This window comes from Mandrillus leucophaeus, unplaced genomic scaffold (genome assembly GCF_000951045.1).
Source record: "Mandrillus leucophaeus isolate KB7577 unplaced genomic scaffold, Mleu.le_1.0 Scaffold61, whole genome shotgun sequence".
Lineage (NCBI taxonomy): Eukaryota > Metazoa > Chordata > Mammalia > Primates > Cercopithecidae > Mandrillus > Mandrillus leucophaeus.
The window spans coordinates 503,461-522,205 of record NW_012106586.1 but is presented as its reverse complement, the minus strand read 5'-3'; the positions used below and the strand labels follow the sequence as shown (position 1 = coordinate 522,205).

The following is an 18,745-nucleotide window of genomic DNA, read 5'->3' as shown; positions in this document are numbered from 1 at the left end:
TCAAGACCATCCTGGCTAACATGGTGAAACCCCGTCTCTACTAAAAATACAAAAAATTAGCAGGGTGTAGTGGCACGCACTTGTAATCCCAGCTACTTGGGAAGCTGAGGCAGAAGAATCGCTTGAACCCAGAAGGCAGAGGTTGCACTGAGCTGAGATCGGGCCATTGCACTCCAGCCCAGGAGACAGTGTGAGACTCCATCTCAAAAAAAAAAAAAAAGAATGAGTGGGATAGGCCGTACGGTGGCTCACACCTGTAATCCCAGCACTTTGGGAGGCCAAGGAGGGTGGATCACAAGGTTGGGAGATCAACAGTATCCTGGCTAACACGTTAAACCCTGTCTCTACTAAAAAATACAAAAAATTAGCAGGAGGTGGTGGCGGGCGCCTGTATAGTCCCGGCTACTTGGGAGGCTGAGGCAGGAGAATGGCGTCAATCTGGGAGGAGGAGCTTGCAGTGAGCTGAGGTTGCGCAGCTGCACTCCAGCCTGGGTGACAGAGCCGGACTCCGTCTCAAAAAAAAGAAAAAAGAATGGGTGGGATAGAAGTCTGTGGAAACAGAGTCTTATTTGAACTTGGTCTCAGTATGTGGTTGTACCAAAATGATGCAAATAAATTTATAGTGACAATTTTGCTTTTTTAAGCAGACACTTCTTTCTACTGATAAACGGATTTTTGAAATGCTGTGTATCTGAGGCATTACTTCCCGTTTTCGTATTCTTCCTACAGCCTCTAGTCACCTGTCTGAAGGGGACCTGGTCAGTTGGTCTAAGAATATCTAGTTTAGGCAAGGCCTGAAGGTACTTGTAGTGCACAGCCATTGAGACTGTGACTGCTAATTTCAGAACAATCAGAACACTGGTTGCATTTGAGACTATTAAGAATGTGATAATAGGCACCCCTATCTCTGGCTTATTATTTAATGGCAAAGCAGCCACAAAATAACATCATTTATTTTATTTGCTTTGGAAAATAGCAACACTCCTCCCCACTGCACCATGCTCCTTGATTTTGAATTAATAGTTATTATAGTTTTGAACATTTTTTGAGACCGTATTTGTAGTTCAGTTAAAAAATCTTGAGGCCGGGCGCGGTGACTCACGCTTGTAATCCCAGCACTTTGGGAGGCTGAGGCGGGCAGATCACAAGGTCAGGAGATCAAGACCATCCTGGCTAACATGGTGAAACCCCATCTCTGCTAAAAATACAAAAAATTTGCTGGGTGTGGTGGTGGGCGCCTGTAATCCCAGCTACTCGGGAAGCTGAGGCAGGAGAATGGCGGGAACCCAGGAGGTGGAGCTTGCAGTGAGCTGAGATCACGCCACTGTACTCCAGCCTGGGCGACAGAGCGAGACTCATCTCAAAACAAAACAAAAAAAACTTGAGATTTGATAAAATTGAATCTGCTTTACTTTCTGCTGAATTGCTTCGTCAGGTAGATTGCTGTACCAGGGTGCTGCGGTGAGATATGCAACCGTAACTTGTATAGTTATACTATGTCTCGGATTCAAGTTACATGTTGGTGACAGGTCATGGGATTTTTTTCTAACTCACTTAAAATGTGTTCTGTATTTTAGGTCGATTTGGTCAGACGACTCCACCACTTGTTGATTTTCTCAAGGACATTTTGAGAAGATATCCAGAAGGAGGACAGATTCTTAAGGTGGGGCACATGTCATCGTGTTCATGTGTTATTTACTTTGATAAAAATGAGATGAAGTAAATTTACTTGGAAGTCCTGTTAGCGTTTAAATTTTTAAAATGTCTCGATTCAAATGGCTGTATTATATTTCTGTGGCTGCAGTGTATAGCAGTGTGTATAGCAGTGTATAGCTCCATTTGAGAATGGAGTTGATATAAATATGTGAGGTTTTCTGGGGCAAAGAAATGCACTAAGCTACTGGGTGCTGTAATCAGCAGTGTCGCTCCAGGAATGTTCTGTGTAGATCATTGTGCAGGGCATTACACGTCAACCAACCAACCAACCAGCCAGCCAGCCAGCCAGCCAGCCAGCCAACCAACCAGCCAGCCAAATACATTCTGCAATTAGAGGCTTGAATGCATGCCTATCGGACTCCTGATTTTAGAGGTTTGCTTTTTTGGGAGGGTTTATTTAATAGGATAATTATTTTATTTACTTATTTCTTTTTGTAATGTTTTTTAGTTTGATTATACTCTTTACAAAACAGGCTGGGTGCAGTGGCTCATGCCTGTAATCCCAGCACTTTGGGAGGCGGGTGGATCACCTGAGGTCAGGAGTTCGAGACCAGCCTGGCCAACTTGGCGAAACCCTGTCTCTATTAAAGTACAAAAATTAGCCAGGCATGGTGGCGGCTGCCTGTAATCCTAGCTACTCAGGAGGCTGAGACAGGAGAATCGCTTGAGCACGGAGGCAGAGGTTGCAGCGAGCCAAGACTGCACCACTGCACTCCAGCCTGGGTGACAAGAGCCAGACTCCATCTCAAAAAACAAACAAACAATAAAACAACAGAAAAAGAAAAACCAGTAATCATCAAAGAAAGCAATAATGGGAGATAACTGCAAAAATTAGATTTTGTGTTTAATAAGAAACTTCCTCAGTTGTCAAAGTAGATCAGTTGTTACACATTTTCCTTCTCATTAGCTTGCTTAGTGTTTATTACCTTCAGTATCTTGGCCCTGGTTATATTTTCTAGTTTAGGTTGTAAACTGTTAGGGAATCAGGACTGGGTCTCTTTAACTTAAGAGAGTCATGCTCAGGTAGGCACTCACTGAGGACTGTTGTGTCTTCAGTGATTGTGGTAAGACTGGGCCGTTGGATTAGTCCATCTTTCAGCATAGGCACCAGTGGGTCACAGAAAGTGAATTCAAAAACAGTTTTTATATTGACTTATTAGGAAAGTGAGGGTGGAATGAGTATTGCTGTGAGGTGGTTTTGGGGTAGAAAGAAGTGAATAGAATAAATTTAAAATAAAGGTGTAGTGGTAACAGGAGTAGGTTGTCATCTGTTCAGAGTGAGCGAGTGTGATCCTTGCTGAGAAGTGAGAAAGGTCTGTGGCAAACAGCTGAGGGCTACACCTTCCACTTTGCTTCTTATAGATACATTTGTATTGTAGCCAGTTCAGTGTAATCTTTGTTCCTTGGATGTTGTAGTAGAATTAGACTGTTTTAGATTTAATAGGAGTCTTAGAAATCGCCAAGACCTACGCCACCACCTTCTGTGGTGTTTGTGTTTGGTGAAACAGGTCCAGAGATCTTAGTGACTTGCCCAGCAGCAAGTACAAAATGTGTTGTTGGTGTATCTCAGAGTTAGTTTACAAATAATCTGTCAGGATTACCATTTAGGGGAAAAGCTTCCCATCCTATTTTTTGTTCAATTTGAGAATGAGTGGAACCTGGGACTTGGATTTTATCTTTAGTTTTCTACCTCTCTGCTCCCTAAAGTACACATAAATAACAAATAGATACCTGAATGAAAACGAGGTTGAACATCTAAAGTGCTATCATTTTGTAAGTTAACATTGTGTTTCACTACCTGTTTAATTCTTATTTCCATCCTTCATGTTATCATAATATCCTAATGTAAATAAAATTGCTAATTTTTAGGGATTCTCTGGGATTGAATGAGGCCTAAAAAATTAAAATCCCATGAGAAATAGTGAGTTATGTAACAAGGAGGAATCAGTAACTGATAATGAGGCTGTCGGAGGCATGGCTTAGCTGTTCATGTTTGGGGTGGAACAGCTGGTGGGTACCACACTCCAGCCCTTTGGAATGCATTCGGTGAACTGAACACAATCTCAAAACAGACTTTTCACTTCTGCTTCCTCACTCTCCTTGTACTTATTTTGTTTCATGTGGACATCGTATCACCTCTCTACTCTGATGTAGGCATCACTGTTGACGTTGCTGTAGTATCACTTAAAGCTCTCTTCAGTTTTTGCCCATCTGTACTTCCAATTTAGTGATCCCAAGGCTCTGGGGAAGTAAAAAAGCTCCTTTGATGATCATGGGGTTGGCTCTAGGAGCTGATTGTCGTTTCAGATTCTGGAGCTCCCTTCAAACTGACCAGAGCCCAGCGTGATTTTGGTAGGTGTGCAGAAGTGATTGGTGGTGTTAGGATTGGAAATTTTGTTGAGGCAAGTCTTGCAGTTTGCCCTTTCCTTTTTACATTACAGGGAACTGGTCACCCTTCCACTCACCCACCATTCACCAAACAAATGATAGTGCTTTCTTCTTCATGAAAGGAATGAGTCAGTCGTGACCATCCGGAAGCTTTCAGCTTAGTGCAGGACAAAGACATGTTCATATCTCAGGCTCTCAAGAAAGCAGCCAGTTGAAGGGTACATATAGATTGCTACTATTTGGTTTTATTGTTTTTCTATGAAAAGGTAAGTTTGGTAAGCAAATGATAAAAGATCTATTTTTGGCAGCCACTCAAGCTTAAGTTACCTGCCACACAGGACAATATGTACAGCTTTTGGAAATAGAATAATTTCCTTTGAACAAAAGCTTTGGGTAGATTGTAAATATGAGACAGTTATAAATAGGGCCCAGGATTAATTTGCTAAGTGACCAAATTAAAAGGCAAAATTTAAGTTCAAATAATTGGAGAAGGACTTTTCAACCATACTGTCATATGTATGTAACAATTACTTTCAGTAGTAGCCTCACTAGATCTTAAAGGTAATGTTGCAAATAGTGGATTTCCTTTATTTAGGTATATTAACTTTTTAAATATTGTAGATAAATACAAAGATGGACAGTAGAATTACTCTGTTATTAATTACTATTTTTTGGTATGTTTTTTGGTTAGGAATTAATTCAGAATGCAGAAGATGCTGGGGCAACAGAAGTTAAATTTCTATATGATGAAACTCAGTACGGAACAGAGTCTCTTTGGTCAAAAGATATGGCACCATATCAGGGTAAGAATCAATAATTAGGAATAAGTTTTATTGTATGCACTAACAGGCAGTTTTTAATGATTAATAGTGCTTTGTTTAATGAACAGTCTAATTATCATTTGTACTTTTTGCCATGTTTATGTCCACTTCTTCAGATGTTTTTCTCTGCTTTGGGTGGGAAGGTGTCTCCACCAGTTGGTATTTTTAGAGAACAAAGAATAAAATCTGAAAACTCAAAACAAAATGACAAGCATTGTAATGACCAAAGCTTCTTATTCTAGTCAAACAACTTGTATTTTATATTATCAGTAGGATAAAGGGACACCATTTATATATAGTAACACTTTCCTGCATTTGGAAAGATGTTGTGAAAGGCCATGCTTTTGTGTATTTTCTACTTTAGGAGTACCTTTGACATTGTTTGGAAGTTGGGTGGGAAGAAAGATTGAAGGAGAGGCGAGAACAAGGAAAATGAAAGGAAACATGATAAGAAAGCCATAAACTAATAGATTATTGATCCAATAAGAGAACCCTAACCAGTAGACTCCTAATATCTCACTTCTACTCTGGGGAGCTTTGTGTCAAAAAGAATGTTCATAAATTGTAGTGCACCTCTGGTTGGGCGTGGTGGCTCCCGCCCGTAATCCTAACACTTTCGGAGGCCAAGGTGGGTGGATCACCTGAGGTCAGGAGTTCGAGACCAGCCTGGCCAACATGGGGAAACCCTGTCTCCACTAAAAATACAAAAATTAGCTGGGCGTGGTGGCGGACGCCTGTAATTCCAGCCACTCAGGAGGCTGAGGCCGGGCTGGAGAATCACTCGAACTCGGGAGGCGGAGGTTGTAGTGAGACGAGATCACGTCACTTCAGTTAAGTATACCTCTGAAGTCATTGTGAATGACTGTATGTGACAGAAAGTTACTGAGAAAAAGTGGGATCACTTCAGACTTTCTGAGACAGATTTTTAAAGAGATTTAAGTCATGTATTTTTAAAAAGATGTTTTATGATTTAGGAGGCCAGTTAACATTATTAGTTAAAAATCTAGCATTTGTTATGTCTCATGTAGTCATTCTTAGCTTACATTTGTCATTTGGAAGTTGTACTTTCTATACTCTATAAAAAGAGGTGCGTGGGATACAGCATCAGGTGTGCGTTCTAGGCCTGGCTGCTGCTACCTTAGTCACTTGGGCCAGTCATCGTAGCGGTCAGATCATTTTTATAGTAAGAGGATTAGCCTGCAAGGTATCTTGTCTCTAGGAGCCTGTGACTTAATGTAACATTGGATTCAAGGGACTTCAGGTTAAGTCCTAATCCTATACAGTGCTACCCCTCCGGGCACTGGTGCACTTGGTGGCAGCTGTGACCCTTATACTGACGTACTGCTTGCCTGCAAGTGGTATGAGAAAACCTTTCTCCCACATATTTGGAGGATTATGTGAGATCATGTATGTGATAATGTTTTATGCCTGGTGTCATACTGATGATTGATGATGGTATGTACTGTGGAACTGCAAAGGTAAGAGTGTAAGGAGATCCTATGATTTTTTTGCTTCTAACCTTGACTTCACGTTGTTTTAAAAAACATTTGAAACTAGATTATTTGGCTGAGTTTATGCATAAGTATATTTAGAGACAGGCTCTCTAAAAGTGGCCAATTTAGAATAAATGTGGGCTGGGCACGGTGGCTCACACCTGTAATCCCAGCACTTTGGGAGGCCAAGGTGGGCAGATCATCTGAGGTCAGGAATTCGAGACCAACCTGGCCAATATGGTGAAACCCCATCTCTACTAAAAATACAAAAATTAGCCAGGCATGGTGGCGGGCACCTGTAATCACAGCTACTTGGGAGGCTGAGATGGGAGAATCGCTTGAACCCAGGAGGCAGAGGTTGCAGTGAGCCGAGACCCTGCTATTGCAGTCCAGCCTGGGCAACAAGAGCGAAACTCTGTCTCAAAAATAAGTAAGTAAGTAAGTAAAAAATAAAATAATTGTAGACCAGGTGCAGTGGCTCATGCCTATAATCCCAGCACTTTGGGAGGCTGAGGTGGGCAGATCACCTGAGGTCAGGAATTCGAGACCAGCCTGGCCAACATGGTGAAACCCCATGTCTAATAAAAATACAAAAATTAGCGAGGCATGGTGGTGAGCACCTGTAATCCCAGCTACGTGGGAGGCTGAGGCAGGAGAACCCTTGAACCCGGGAGGCAGAGGTTGCAGTGAGCCAGGACTGCGACATTGCAGTCTAGCCTGGGCAACAAGGGCGAAACTCTGTCTCAAAAATAAATACATAAATAAGTAAAAAATAAAATAAATGTGGGCTGGGTGCAGTGGCTCATGCCTGTAATCCCAGCACTTGGAGAGGCCGAGGCAGGTGGATCACCTGAGGTTAGGAGTTCGAAACCAGCCTGGCCAACATGGTGAAACCCTGTTTCTTCTAAAAATACAAAAATTAGCCGTGGTGATGCATATCTGTAATCCCAGCTCCTTGGGAGGCTGAGGCAGGAGAATCACTTGAACCCGGGAGGCGGAGATTGCAGTGAGCCGAGATCTCGCCACTGTACTCCAGCCTGGGCGACAGAGCGAGACTCCATCTCAAAAACAAACAAACAACAGAAAAGGATGTATTTTATAAAAGCAGGTGGCAGTGATCTCTGATCTCTTTATTTAACAAACATTTATTGAGAGCCCTCCAGGCTCTTGGGTATTTGAGAATATCTTTCTCTTGCAGTCAGATGTGAGCAGTCATCTTGTATCATGGCTTTTCCCCTTTACTGGCCCTTTGTTTCACAGCCAAAAGCTCTTAAGGTTGACTTATTTTTGTTCATTTTTATATAATGAGATAATAAAAGGCTCGGATTGTGAAATCACATACATAAGAATGAGAGCTCTCAGCCAGTGTAGCACACTTTACTATGGATTTCAGGGATACAGCTGATTAGAAGACACAGGTGAAGAAAGCATGGAGAGTCCCTTTGTGCTGCACTAGGACACACCTTGGCCTGGATCTCACAGAGCTGGTTTCTGAGTGATGCACACAGACCAGCACTTACCCAAAGGGAGCTATTTTAGTCATAAAACATGTACATGATTTTCTCTGATAATCAATATAACTTGTGACATTTTCAAGGGGATTATGCCACTTAAATAGATAAATTTCCAAGCTTATTTCCAATAAGCAACCTCTGTAAAGTGTCCAGTAGCTCAGGACTCTTCTTAGTAAACACTGTGTATGTGCTTCTGGAGTGAAGTGGCGTGATCTTGGCTCTCTGTAGCCTCTGCCTCCTGGGTTCAAGGGATTCTCCTGCCTTAGCCTCCTGAGTAGCTCGGATTATAGACTCCCGCCACCACGCCCGGCTAATTTTTTTATTTTTAGCAGAGGCAGGGTTTCACCATGTTGGCCAGGCTGGTCTCGAATTCCTGACCTCAGGTGATCTGCCCACCTCGGCCTCCCAAAGTGCTGGGATTACGGGTGTGAGCCACTGTGCCCAGCCAGGGTGTTTGTTCCTTTCTTGTCTTACTTTTAGAACCAAGAACACATTATTTTGATCAGAGTGGATACAGGCTATTTTGAAATTGATCTTGGTAATAGAAGCAGAGAGTGAACCGATGAGACTGAGTTGATCATAGCAAAGGCAAAATACTGCTTCTCTCCTCATTCCAGGATGAATATAATCAGAATTATACCTTGATTAAAAACATTAAATGATAACTAGATTCTTCCTGTCCCCGACTTCTCGTTCTCTTGACTGAGGAGAGCTGTCTGTGTGCACTTCCTGGTTCTGCCACTGAGCAGCCAGGGTGTAAGGAAAGCTCCAGGTCCCAGAGCCCGGGACAGTTGCACTCATAGGGGTAATTTTCACCATGTTTCCTCTTCCCAGGAGTTGCACTGATGGTGTAGGATGAGACACAGCAGTTCTGACAGTCAGAAAACCTTGGAGAGTGGGGACTCATGCCTGTAATCCCAGCACTTTGGGAGGCTGAGGCAGGTGGATCACCTGAGGTCAGGGGTTCAAGACCAGCCTGACCAATATGGTGAAACCCCATCTGTACTAAAAATACAAAAATTAGCCAGGTGTGGTGGCGTGCGACTGTGGTCCCAGCTACTTGGGAGGCTGAGACAGGAGAATTGCTTGAACCCGGGAGGTGGAGGTTGTAGTAAGCTGAGATAGCATCACCGCACTCCAGCCTGGGCAACAAAAGTGAAACACTGTCTCAAAAAAAAAAATATCTTGGAGAGTGGGGATCTGAGGGGAATTTTTTTTCATGTAAAACAGTCATTTGCATTTTTTAAGACAAGGGCTATGGTTTTGGAATTTAACAAATGGCTTCCTATAAGCAGGCAGTAAGGGGTCAGTGGTCAGCTGTCCACTTTTCCAGTTGACAGTGGGAAGGAAGGTGGGTGTTCCTTCAGGCAAGGCGGACTGTGTTCCTGGTAATGTCATGTGGGTGTGTCCCCTGCTGAAATTTTTAATGTCCTTCCACGGACCTTGTAGTTAGTCTAGTTCTTTCTAGATTCTGGTAAGAGTTTCATGCTTGAGCCTGGTGTTCGGTGTTGTCACTTTTTGTGGTCCTTTTTTTTTTTTTGTCTTTGTAGATACTTTTAATGGACATTTGGAACCAGACACTGCTTGCTAGAAGCCATTTTAAGTTAGCTGTTGGGTAGGAACAAGATATTTTATTACTATTCCTGTAATACTTAATATGTAAAAGTATATACTACATAAAGACTGACAGTATCATATACTCATACTGATTATAGTAACAGTAGTGATAGCTGATGTTTTTAGGGGTCTGCTCTGCTGGTTCTGTGCTGAGCCCCGTATTTGTGCCGTCTCATTGGGTCCCCAGCACGTTGGCGGCGGACAGCCCTTCTTACCGTATTGTGCAGATGAGGAAATGGAGCCTTGATGGCTTTAGTTTCTGGAGGTGCTGTGGCTGTAACTGGAGAGCTGGGCCTGACATCCTGACTGCAGAGTCCCCACTCCACTGTGTGATTGTCCTTTCCAGAAAGCCTTTGCAGCCTCGACTGTCTGCATATTCCAACTGTAACTGTTTTAAAAATAGTAGTCATGCCATTTTTGTAAAACAAACTGGGTCACATCCCCATGTCTGTCCTTGAATTGATGGGAGCATGAGGAGAGGCTTCTAGGGGTGCTGGGAGTGCCCTATATACCTCATGTGGTTGGAGATGACACAGGTTCATCTGCTTTGTAGGAATTCATCAAGCTGCAGCCTCAAGACCATCATACTTTATTGTGTATATATTATACTTCAGTACCTTTTTGAATGAAAAATATTAATCATCTTTAAAGTATGATGAGTGAACATAGTTGAATATATTCAAAGAATGGTAGACATTCTGAAGGTAGGTCTCGCAAAATGGATTTCCAAAAATATTTTGTGCAGAAATATTTTATAAATATTACTTTTTGAAGGAACTACTTTGGAGATAGGTGGTATTATTTTACATAGGTGGTATAATTGCAGTATTATTTAAACATTTGTCACATTAATGGGTTTTAAAATCAAACAGGTAGTGCCTCGTATAGAACAATCTAGAGGCTGATGAAAAAAAGAACTTCAAACACTTACAAGGTGATTATTAATCTTACTAAAGGATTATTTTTCACCTTATGAAATAAGATTTCAATTGTGCATATTTAAGGCATACAGCATGTTATAAGATATATGTGTGTGTGTATAGTAAAATGGTTGTGTATATATTGAAACAAATTAACATATCTCACATAGTTTCTTTAGATAGCAAATCTCCATAATAAATTTCTTTCTTTCTTTCTTTCTTTTTTTAAATTGAGATAGAGTCTTGCTCTCTTGCCCAGGCTAGAGTGCAGGGGTGCAGTCTCGGCTCACTAAAGCCTCCGCCTCTTGGGTTCAAGCAATTCTCCTGTCTCAGCCTCCCAAGTAGCTGGGATTACAGGCACGCACCACCATGCCCAGCTAATTTTTTGTATTTTTTAGTAGAGATGGGGTTTTGCCATGTTGGCCAGGCTGGTCTCGAACTCCTGGCCTCAGGTGATCTACACGCCTTGGCCTCCCAAAGTGCTAGGATGCTGGGATTACAAGCATGAGCCGCTGTGCCCATATTTTCGTATGTTTTATGAAATATATGAAATATTTTGTATTTATTTGGTAAATATTTTCCATTGATCAAAAAAAGATTTAAATATACTATTTAGAACAAATTTCACATAGAGTAGTAACAGATTGATTTTCTTGTTTGCCTTATGTTTTTGGGTATCTGAGTAACCTTTAATTTTTCCTTTATGGATTTTTGGCCAACAATGCTATGTTTCTTCTGCTGCTAGTTTTTACTTCAGTGTGTGTCTTTATTTTCATTGTAAAAACAGTTAAATTATAGTATGGAATTCACTCTATTCACTTCTCTCTATTTTCCCTTCAAATAAGAGATTTTGTATAGAGGATTTCTTGAGATAGAACAGAACACCCTGGCATCTTTTTCTGAATACCTGCCTGCGCATTTTCACACCTAGGGCCAGCTCTCTATGTGTACAACAACGCGGTTTTCACCCCAGAGGACTGGCACGGCATTCAAGAAATAGCAAGAAGTAGGAAAAAGGATGATCCTCTGAAGGTTGGAAGATTTGGAATTGGGTTTAATTCTGTCTATCATATAACAGGTAGAGTATTAGGCTTTTCAGTCTTGGTATTAGAAAATATTTTATCTTACATTCTGTAATGTATTTGTTTAACTTCAGAGGTGATACTGTTTAAAAGCCATCTTACCCAAATTCTTCTGTCAGTAGCCAGAGGTATGTCAGTGAAATAATCAGTGCATATTGAATTTTCTGAAATTACCACAGTAACAATACCAAAGTTTTACTTCATCATGTGATGCCAAAAGGTAACATCATCATGATCCAGTGGAATCAGTATATTAAGCCATTTGATGTGAAATTTGAAATACAGCTTTTGAACACAAAATTTTTACTATGAAAAATTTCAAAACTGCAACTCTTCAAGAGTCAAACTGAGTATCACAGATCTTCTTGTACATGTTCTAAATATCAGAAAGTTAAACAGGAAGGTATATCTAATGGTACTGAATAACTGAGAAAGTGAAAATCTTTGAGGTGGTTTTGGTATCTCTTATTTTCCTCTCTCATGTTCCTCTTTTTAGACTTACAAGCATTCTAAAGATTACTTTGAAATCATATTTTTAATCTAGAAAGAATATGAGGTTTCTGGTTCCTAGTTACAATAGGAAATACTAAACTCTTAGTGTAGACATCTCTAGGAGTATATGGCTCTTGTAGAATCAAAGCTCTTAGTACTTACTGTAGTTTTGTGATAAAAAATTGTGTAATGGAATTGGTCCTTTTAGTTTCAAACTGTGTCTGGCAGGAGAAGGAAAGATTGCACAGGCAGGGCTATCACTGTAGCCAAGATGACCGTATACTTTATTATTCATACTGGGACACCTGTGAGAGTGAAGGAGGGTGGTACTCTTCTCAGACAACTGGCCTGAATTGGGACTGCCCTGGGCACGTGGAAAGTAGGGTCATCACAACTGTAGCCAAATTTTAGTAAGCCTGTTGCATTTACATTCATACATATATATTCGATTAAATACTATTGACTAAATTACAAATCATATAATAAAAATTATATATTAAAATATGACTATTATCTATGAATATTAATACTCATGTGTCCACCTCTTTGCAAGTTATCCGTCGAGTCAGTGCCATGTAGTGGTTTGTAAATGTTGTGGGACACAGATGGGAGTAGCAGAAGCCTGGAGGCTTAAGCAGGAATGAACTGTGGCGTGAGGGCCCAGCTCATTGCCCAGCACCTGCATCTCAGTGTGGTTTTGATTGCTCATTGAGAATAAGCACATTTCTGTGGAACATTAACTGGAGGACTGTTCTCTAATCCGAGGATCTGAGAATATCATAGGTCATAGGTCATGCTTTTATCTTGTCAGGAGCCACTGGCCTGATTTCATTCGTGGGGGTGCGACTCTGTGCCTTGGGAGCAGGAGTGAGCCTTCCCTAGACCCCACTATCGATGGATTTAGCCACGTGGTTGGTGGACATAACATTTGCTAACTTAAAATACCCACAAGCTTAGGAGTTGGTGATTGTGACAGCTGAAGCTGTGCTTGACAACCATAGATGTTAAAGATTGACTTCACTGGAGTTGCATCTTGCAGGAAGCCGAGGTGCTAAGTAAGCATGTGAGGCAAACATACATCACATCACTCTTGGGAGATCCTCACCAAAGCACGCTGGGGAGGAGTTTCTCTCACCACAGTGGGTCTCACATATCTGGTTTTTCTGCCAGTTTTTGAATACTACTCTGTCTTTGGTTGAGGAAACAGGTGAAGCAGTTGGTATCAATTTAGAGGCCATGTTATACAAAAGATGGGTATCTTTCAATACTGTAATTAGGCTGCGTGTGGTGAGATGCTCCCAGCATGAGAAGTGCTTCTGCTCCAGAGGCAGAGAGGGTAAGACACTTGAGGGAATGTACCTCGTGAGCTTCAGAGCAGGCGCTCACTGAGCAACACAGTGGGCAGAGCCACCCGTGTTGTACTGCTCTGTCTCCCTTCTCACAGAGTCTGTGTGGAATTTGTAAAGTTGAGCATAGGATGCAGCCCTGTTCTGCTGAATTGGCCTCACATGGTGGTGGGAGCTAAGTGTAGATATCCAAATACTCTGTCCATCTTTTGTGTAGTGAGTTTCTGAAGATGTCTCCTAGGTTTTCACAATAATCATGCAAAGTCTTTGTGCCTGGCATTTGTTACTGGATTGAATCAAAAGAGAAATCATTTTTCATATTCAGAGAATTACATTTCTGAAGGTAAATTGTTTGTGTTTAGATAAATTTGTTTTAGCCTTTTAATGACTCATGCTTTTTCATATAAGTATTTATTGTAATTGTAATCATAATTGTCCCTAACATTTCAGAGTTGATCATGACTTAAATTTTTCTTTACAGATGTTCCTTGTATCTTTAGTGGTGACCAGATCGGGATGCTAGATCCTCATCAAACACTTTTTGGCCCACATGAATCAGGCCAATGTTGGAATCTCAAAGATGACAGCAAAGAAATTAGTGAACTTTCAGACCAATTTGCACCATTTATTGGCATTTTTGGAAGCACCAAGGAAACGTTTATAAACGGCAATTTTCCAGGAACATTTTTCCGTTTCCCTCTTCGCCTACAACCCTCACAGCTTAGTAGTAACCTCTACAATAAGCAGAAGGTTCTTGAGTTGTTTGAGTCTTTCAGGGCAGATGCAGACACAGTGCTGCTCTTTCTGAAAAGTGTGCAGGATGTTTCCTTATATGTCCGAGAGGCTGACGGAACAGAGAAACTGGTGTTTAGAGTGACTTCGAGTGAGAGTGAGGCACTGAAACAGGAGCGGCTGAATTCTGTAAAGACTCTGGGAACTGCTATAAGCAACTATTGTAAAAAGACTCCAAGCAATAACATCACCTGTGTAACATATCACGTAAATATTGTTTTAGAAGGGGAGAGTACTAAGGATGCACAGAAAACATCTTGGTTGGTGTGTAACAGTGTGGGTGGGCGAGGGATCAGTAGTAAGCTTGACTCTTTAGCTGATGAACTGAAATTTGTCCCAGTCATTGGAATAGCCATGCCTTTATCAAGCAGAGAGGATGAAGCACAAGGAGCAACGTCTGATTTCTCAGGAAAAGCATTTTGTTTTCTTCCTTTACCGCCTGGTGAGGAAAGCAGCACAGGACTCCCAGTTCACATCAGTGGGTTCTTTGGCCTCACTGATAACCGCAGGAGCATAAAATGGAGAGAGCTGGACCAGTGGAGAGACCCGGCAGCCTTATGGAATGAGTTTCTGGTCATGAATGTTGTCCCCAAAGCTTATGCTACTCTGATCTTAGATTCAATAAAACGTCTGGAGACGGAAAAGAGCTCTGATTTCCCCTTGTCAGTTGATGTTATCTATAAGCTTTGGCCCGAGGCGAGCAAAGTCAAGGTGCACTGGCAGCCGGTGTTAGAGCCTCTATTCAGCGAGCTGCTGCAGAATGCAGTGATCTATTCAATTAGCTGTAACTGGGTCAGGTTGGAGCAGGTGTACTTCTCAGAACTTGATGAAAATTTAGAATACACAAAAACTGTGCTCAACTACCTCCAGAGCTCAGGGAAGCAGATTGCCAAGGTGCCAGGGAATGTGGATGCTGCTGTTCAGCTCACGGCTGCCTCTGGCACAACACCTGTGAGGAAGGTGACGCCCGCGTGGCTGCGGCAGGTGCTGCGGAAGTGTGCACACGTGGGCAGTGCTGAAGAAAAGCTTCACCTTCTAGAATTTGTGCTTTCTGACCAAGCCTACAGTGAGCTGCTTGGGCTGGAGTTGCTCCCTTTACAAAATGGCAATTTTGTCCCCTTCTCCTCATCTGTATCAGACCAAGATGTCATTTATATTACCTCAGCAGAATATCCAAGGTAGGGGTTCGCCTTCTAATGTTCCTGCTCACTCTTAGGGTTCCCCTGCTCCTGCTCAGTTGTGAAATTCAATGGTTTTCTATGTTGATTTTATAGGTAGGAAGACTTTTGCAGCAATACATTGTTAAAATACCAACGGATACCTTTTATATTCTAAAGTGAAAAAGTATTCAAATGTTTATCAGTTAAAAAGTTATCTAAGCAGTTGTTTTTCTTGGAAATTTCAGTAACAGAACACTGAAAACAATGTTTATAAGGTGCAAATAATGACAAGGCCAGATTAGTCACTAATGAATTATTTTGATGACATTTAAATTAATGAAAAATAGTATATTAATTCTTTATAAACGAGGGTATGTACTGACATTTCAGGAAATAAAATTAATTTTACTGTAAGATATTAAGAATATTTCTGAATTTGAGTAAGGTACGTGATGCCCTCACATTTTAAAGCAAAGTCTAGATAATATTTGATCAAAAATATTGTAATTTGATTTTACGTGCATTATAATTTATGTAAAATAAAATAGCTTAACTGACTTGAAAATATGTGATTGATTTTTTAAATTCTTGGAATCGTCGGAAGATTTTGATGATTGCTGTTCCTTTCCCTTTTCAGGTCCCTTTTCCCGAGTCTTGAAGGAAGATTTCTTTTGGATAACTTGAAACCTCACCTTCTAGCTGCTTTAAAGGAAGCTGCCCAAACCCGAGGTATTATAGTTTAGTATTCTTTTAAATAAACTTCTTTATAAAAATAGAAGTTTTTAAAGTTTTCTGTTATTCATTTTAGACCTATAAATCAACAATTTCTTATGGTTCAACCTCATATACTTTTTGTGTTTTAAGATGTTTCAGTTACCAGAATGGCATCTAAGAGATGCCATCTAAAAGAATCTAAAGGTGATAAGTGTGTTTAAAAATCTGTCCTGTCATGGTGTGATGGTGTAGTCAACATCTTATACCTGCATGGTGCTTTACAGTTTTTCCGGTGCTTTCCCATTTCTTTTTTCATTTGAGCCTCCCTCATAACTTGTAGCTCATTTGGTAATGACAGTGATTATTAAATTTCACAGACGAGGAGAGAAAGGTTAAGATCAAGGCCGCCAGCCACGTGCCCTGTCCTTGCTCTGTTTCTGACACCACTGCCCCTCCGTGGTTTTATGTAGTTATGATGCTGGGTTTGCATTAGGCTTGATCAGCTCCTGGGAAGTGTGGACGAATCCAGTTAACTCTGTGAAGGGGCAGGAAAGGGGTGTTGTGGGGGTCTTGAAGTGATGAGTGTCTGATAGGTGTCCTGTCTTTTAGGGAACGACAGTAATTTAGGGAAAACAGTCAACATGGTTCTAATTTTAATACTATCTTTCAACTTCTGCAAGCATCCTTTTCCTTGTGAAACTGTTACCTGAGCTTTTTCTAACTGAGATGTTGTCCTGAGAAGTTCTGGATTTGTCCTGCTGTTCACATTGTCAAGCATACTCTCTGATGTGTCTTTTGTGGAATGTACTTTTTTCTTGTCCAAGATAATGACTTAGGGAAAGTTGCTAATCATTGTACACCTTTATTCATTAAAATATAAGTGAGATGAGTTGGAATGGGAGAGGCAAGTTAGGTTGGAGTTAAAGTGAGACTAAAAGAAAATGAGCATGTAAATGTTGTTTCCCATCAGGGACCTGTATCTATGAGCTGGTAGCTGTGAGACTGACTTTTCAAACATGTAAATTACTCATTTAATTGTAATTGTCATCTTCAAAACAGCCTTTCTGGAAGTCTAAGCCCGGATTCCTATAACCTTGCCAATCCTTGGTCTAATGTTTTGGAGCTCCTTTTTTTTTTTTTTTTTTTTTTTTGAGACAGAGTCTTGCTCTGTCACCCAGGCTGGACGATCTTGGCTCGCTGCAAGCTCTGCCTCCTGGGTTCACACCATTCTCCATTCTCCTGCCTCAGCCTCCCGAGTAACTGGGACTACAGGCGCCCGCCACCACACCCGGCTAGTTTTTTGTATTTTTAGTACACGCTCGGCTAATTTTTTGTATTTTTAGTAGAGATGGGGTTTCACCATGTTAGCCAGGATGGTCTCAATCTTTTGACCTTGTGATCCACCCGCCTTGGCTTCCCAAAGTGCTGGGATTACAGACGTGAGCTACCGTGCCCGGCCCTTTTTTTTCTTTTTTATTAATGATGTATTATATTTTTGTTAAAATTTTGTGTTGAAATATAAGATGCATATAGAACAGTGCACATTTCACAAATGTAGGCTTAGTGAAATTTTACCACCTGAGCATACCCATGTAAACCTAGATCAGAACACAGACGATTACCAGAAGATTACACAGATTACCAGCCCCCAAAACTCCTCTCTTGCCTTTTTCAATCTGACCACTCCAGGGTAGCCACGACACTGGCTTTAACAGCATAGATTCACTTTGCTATTAATCATGCTTTGTATAGAAGGAGCCACGTGGCAGATATTCTGTGTCTGGCTTTTATTTGCCGTGATGCTGGTGAGATTCATCCGGATTGTTGCATGGAACTGTTAACAATTCTTTCTCATTGTTATGGTATTTTACTGTGTGGTCTATTACTTTATTTTAAAGAAAATATTTTTGTTGGTGGCAGATCCTTTCTGAGGTGGATGTGGATTTGGAAATGGCCAAAAGTTAATTCAGGGCCACATCAGGTGAGAAGGGTGGAAGGTCAGCAGAGCATTCTGCTTTCGCTCCGCATTTTCCAAATATCTTGTGGCACAGAGTGTGGCTACCATTTGCTTCTCTAGCCCTGGGTGAATGGGGCAAACCTGTTGTATTTTTAGGGATGAGATAAATGTATAAATTAATGTAGAAAACTTGACATCTTTCGAAGTTGCATTTTTCCACTTTTATTTTCTTCTTTTTCTCTATTATGGATTCAAGTTTGTTATTTTGGTGTCATAATGAAGCACTGTATTTTGTTTCTGGTCTTGGTTAATTTTCTTGGCATTGTTACACTAGATGTTCATCTGGTGTTTTGTTCATCACACATCGTGTGTGGGTCACTCCCAGAGATTGTCTTGATGATCACTTTTCTTTATCTAGATTTAAGAGTTAGGCTCCTACTTTCATGATTATTTAATAACCCTGATAACTAGCTGTATTAGTCTGTTTTCATGCTGCTGATAAAGACATACTTGAGACTAGGTAATTTATAAATAAAAAGAAGTTTAATGGACCCACAGTTCCACGTGGCTGGGGAGGCCTCAGAATCATGGCAGAAGGCTAAAGGCACATCTTACATGGCGACAGGCAAAAAGAGAATGAAAGCCAAGAGAAAGGTGTTTCCCCTTATAAAACCATCAGCTCTCTTGAGACTTAGTTACTACCATGAGAACAGTATGCACTACCGTGAGAACA

The 18,745-nt window shown here is 41.1% G+C and overlaps 1 protein-coding gene across 1 annotated transcript in view; it reads left to right on the top strand.

The window, feature by feature from the left end:
• Positions 1 to 18,745, top strand: part of SACS (sacsin molecular chaperone) — a 49,007-nt gene that overhangs the window by 7,668 nt on the left and 22,594 nt on the right. Inside the window, exons 3-7 of the mRNA XM_011999928.1 lie at positions 1,578 to 1,663; positions 4,796 to 4,907; positions 11,401 to 11,547; positions 13,871 to 15,359; positions 15,979 to 16,070. Of these exons, the coding sequence (XP_011855318.1) occupies positions 4,892 to 4,907; positions 11,401 to 11,547; positions 13,871 to 15,359; positions 15,979 to 16,070 (1,744 nt within the window). The 5' untranslated portion in view covers positions 1,578 to 1,663; positions 4,796 to 4,891. The remainder of the gene's footprint in view (positions 1 to 1,577; positions 1,664 to 4,795; positions 4,908 to 11,400; positions 11,548 to 13,870; positions 15,360 to 15,978; positions 16,071 to 18,745) is intronic.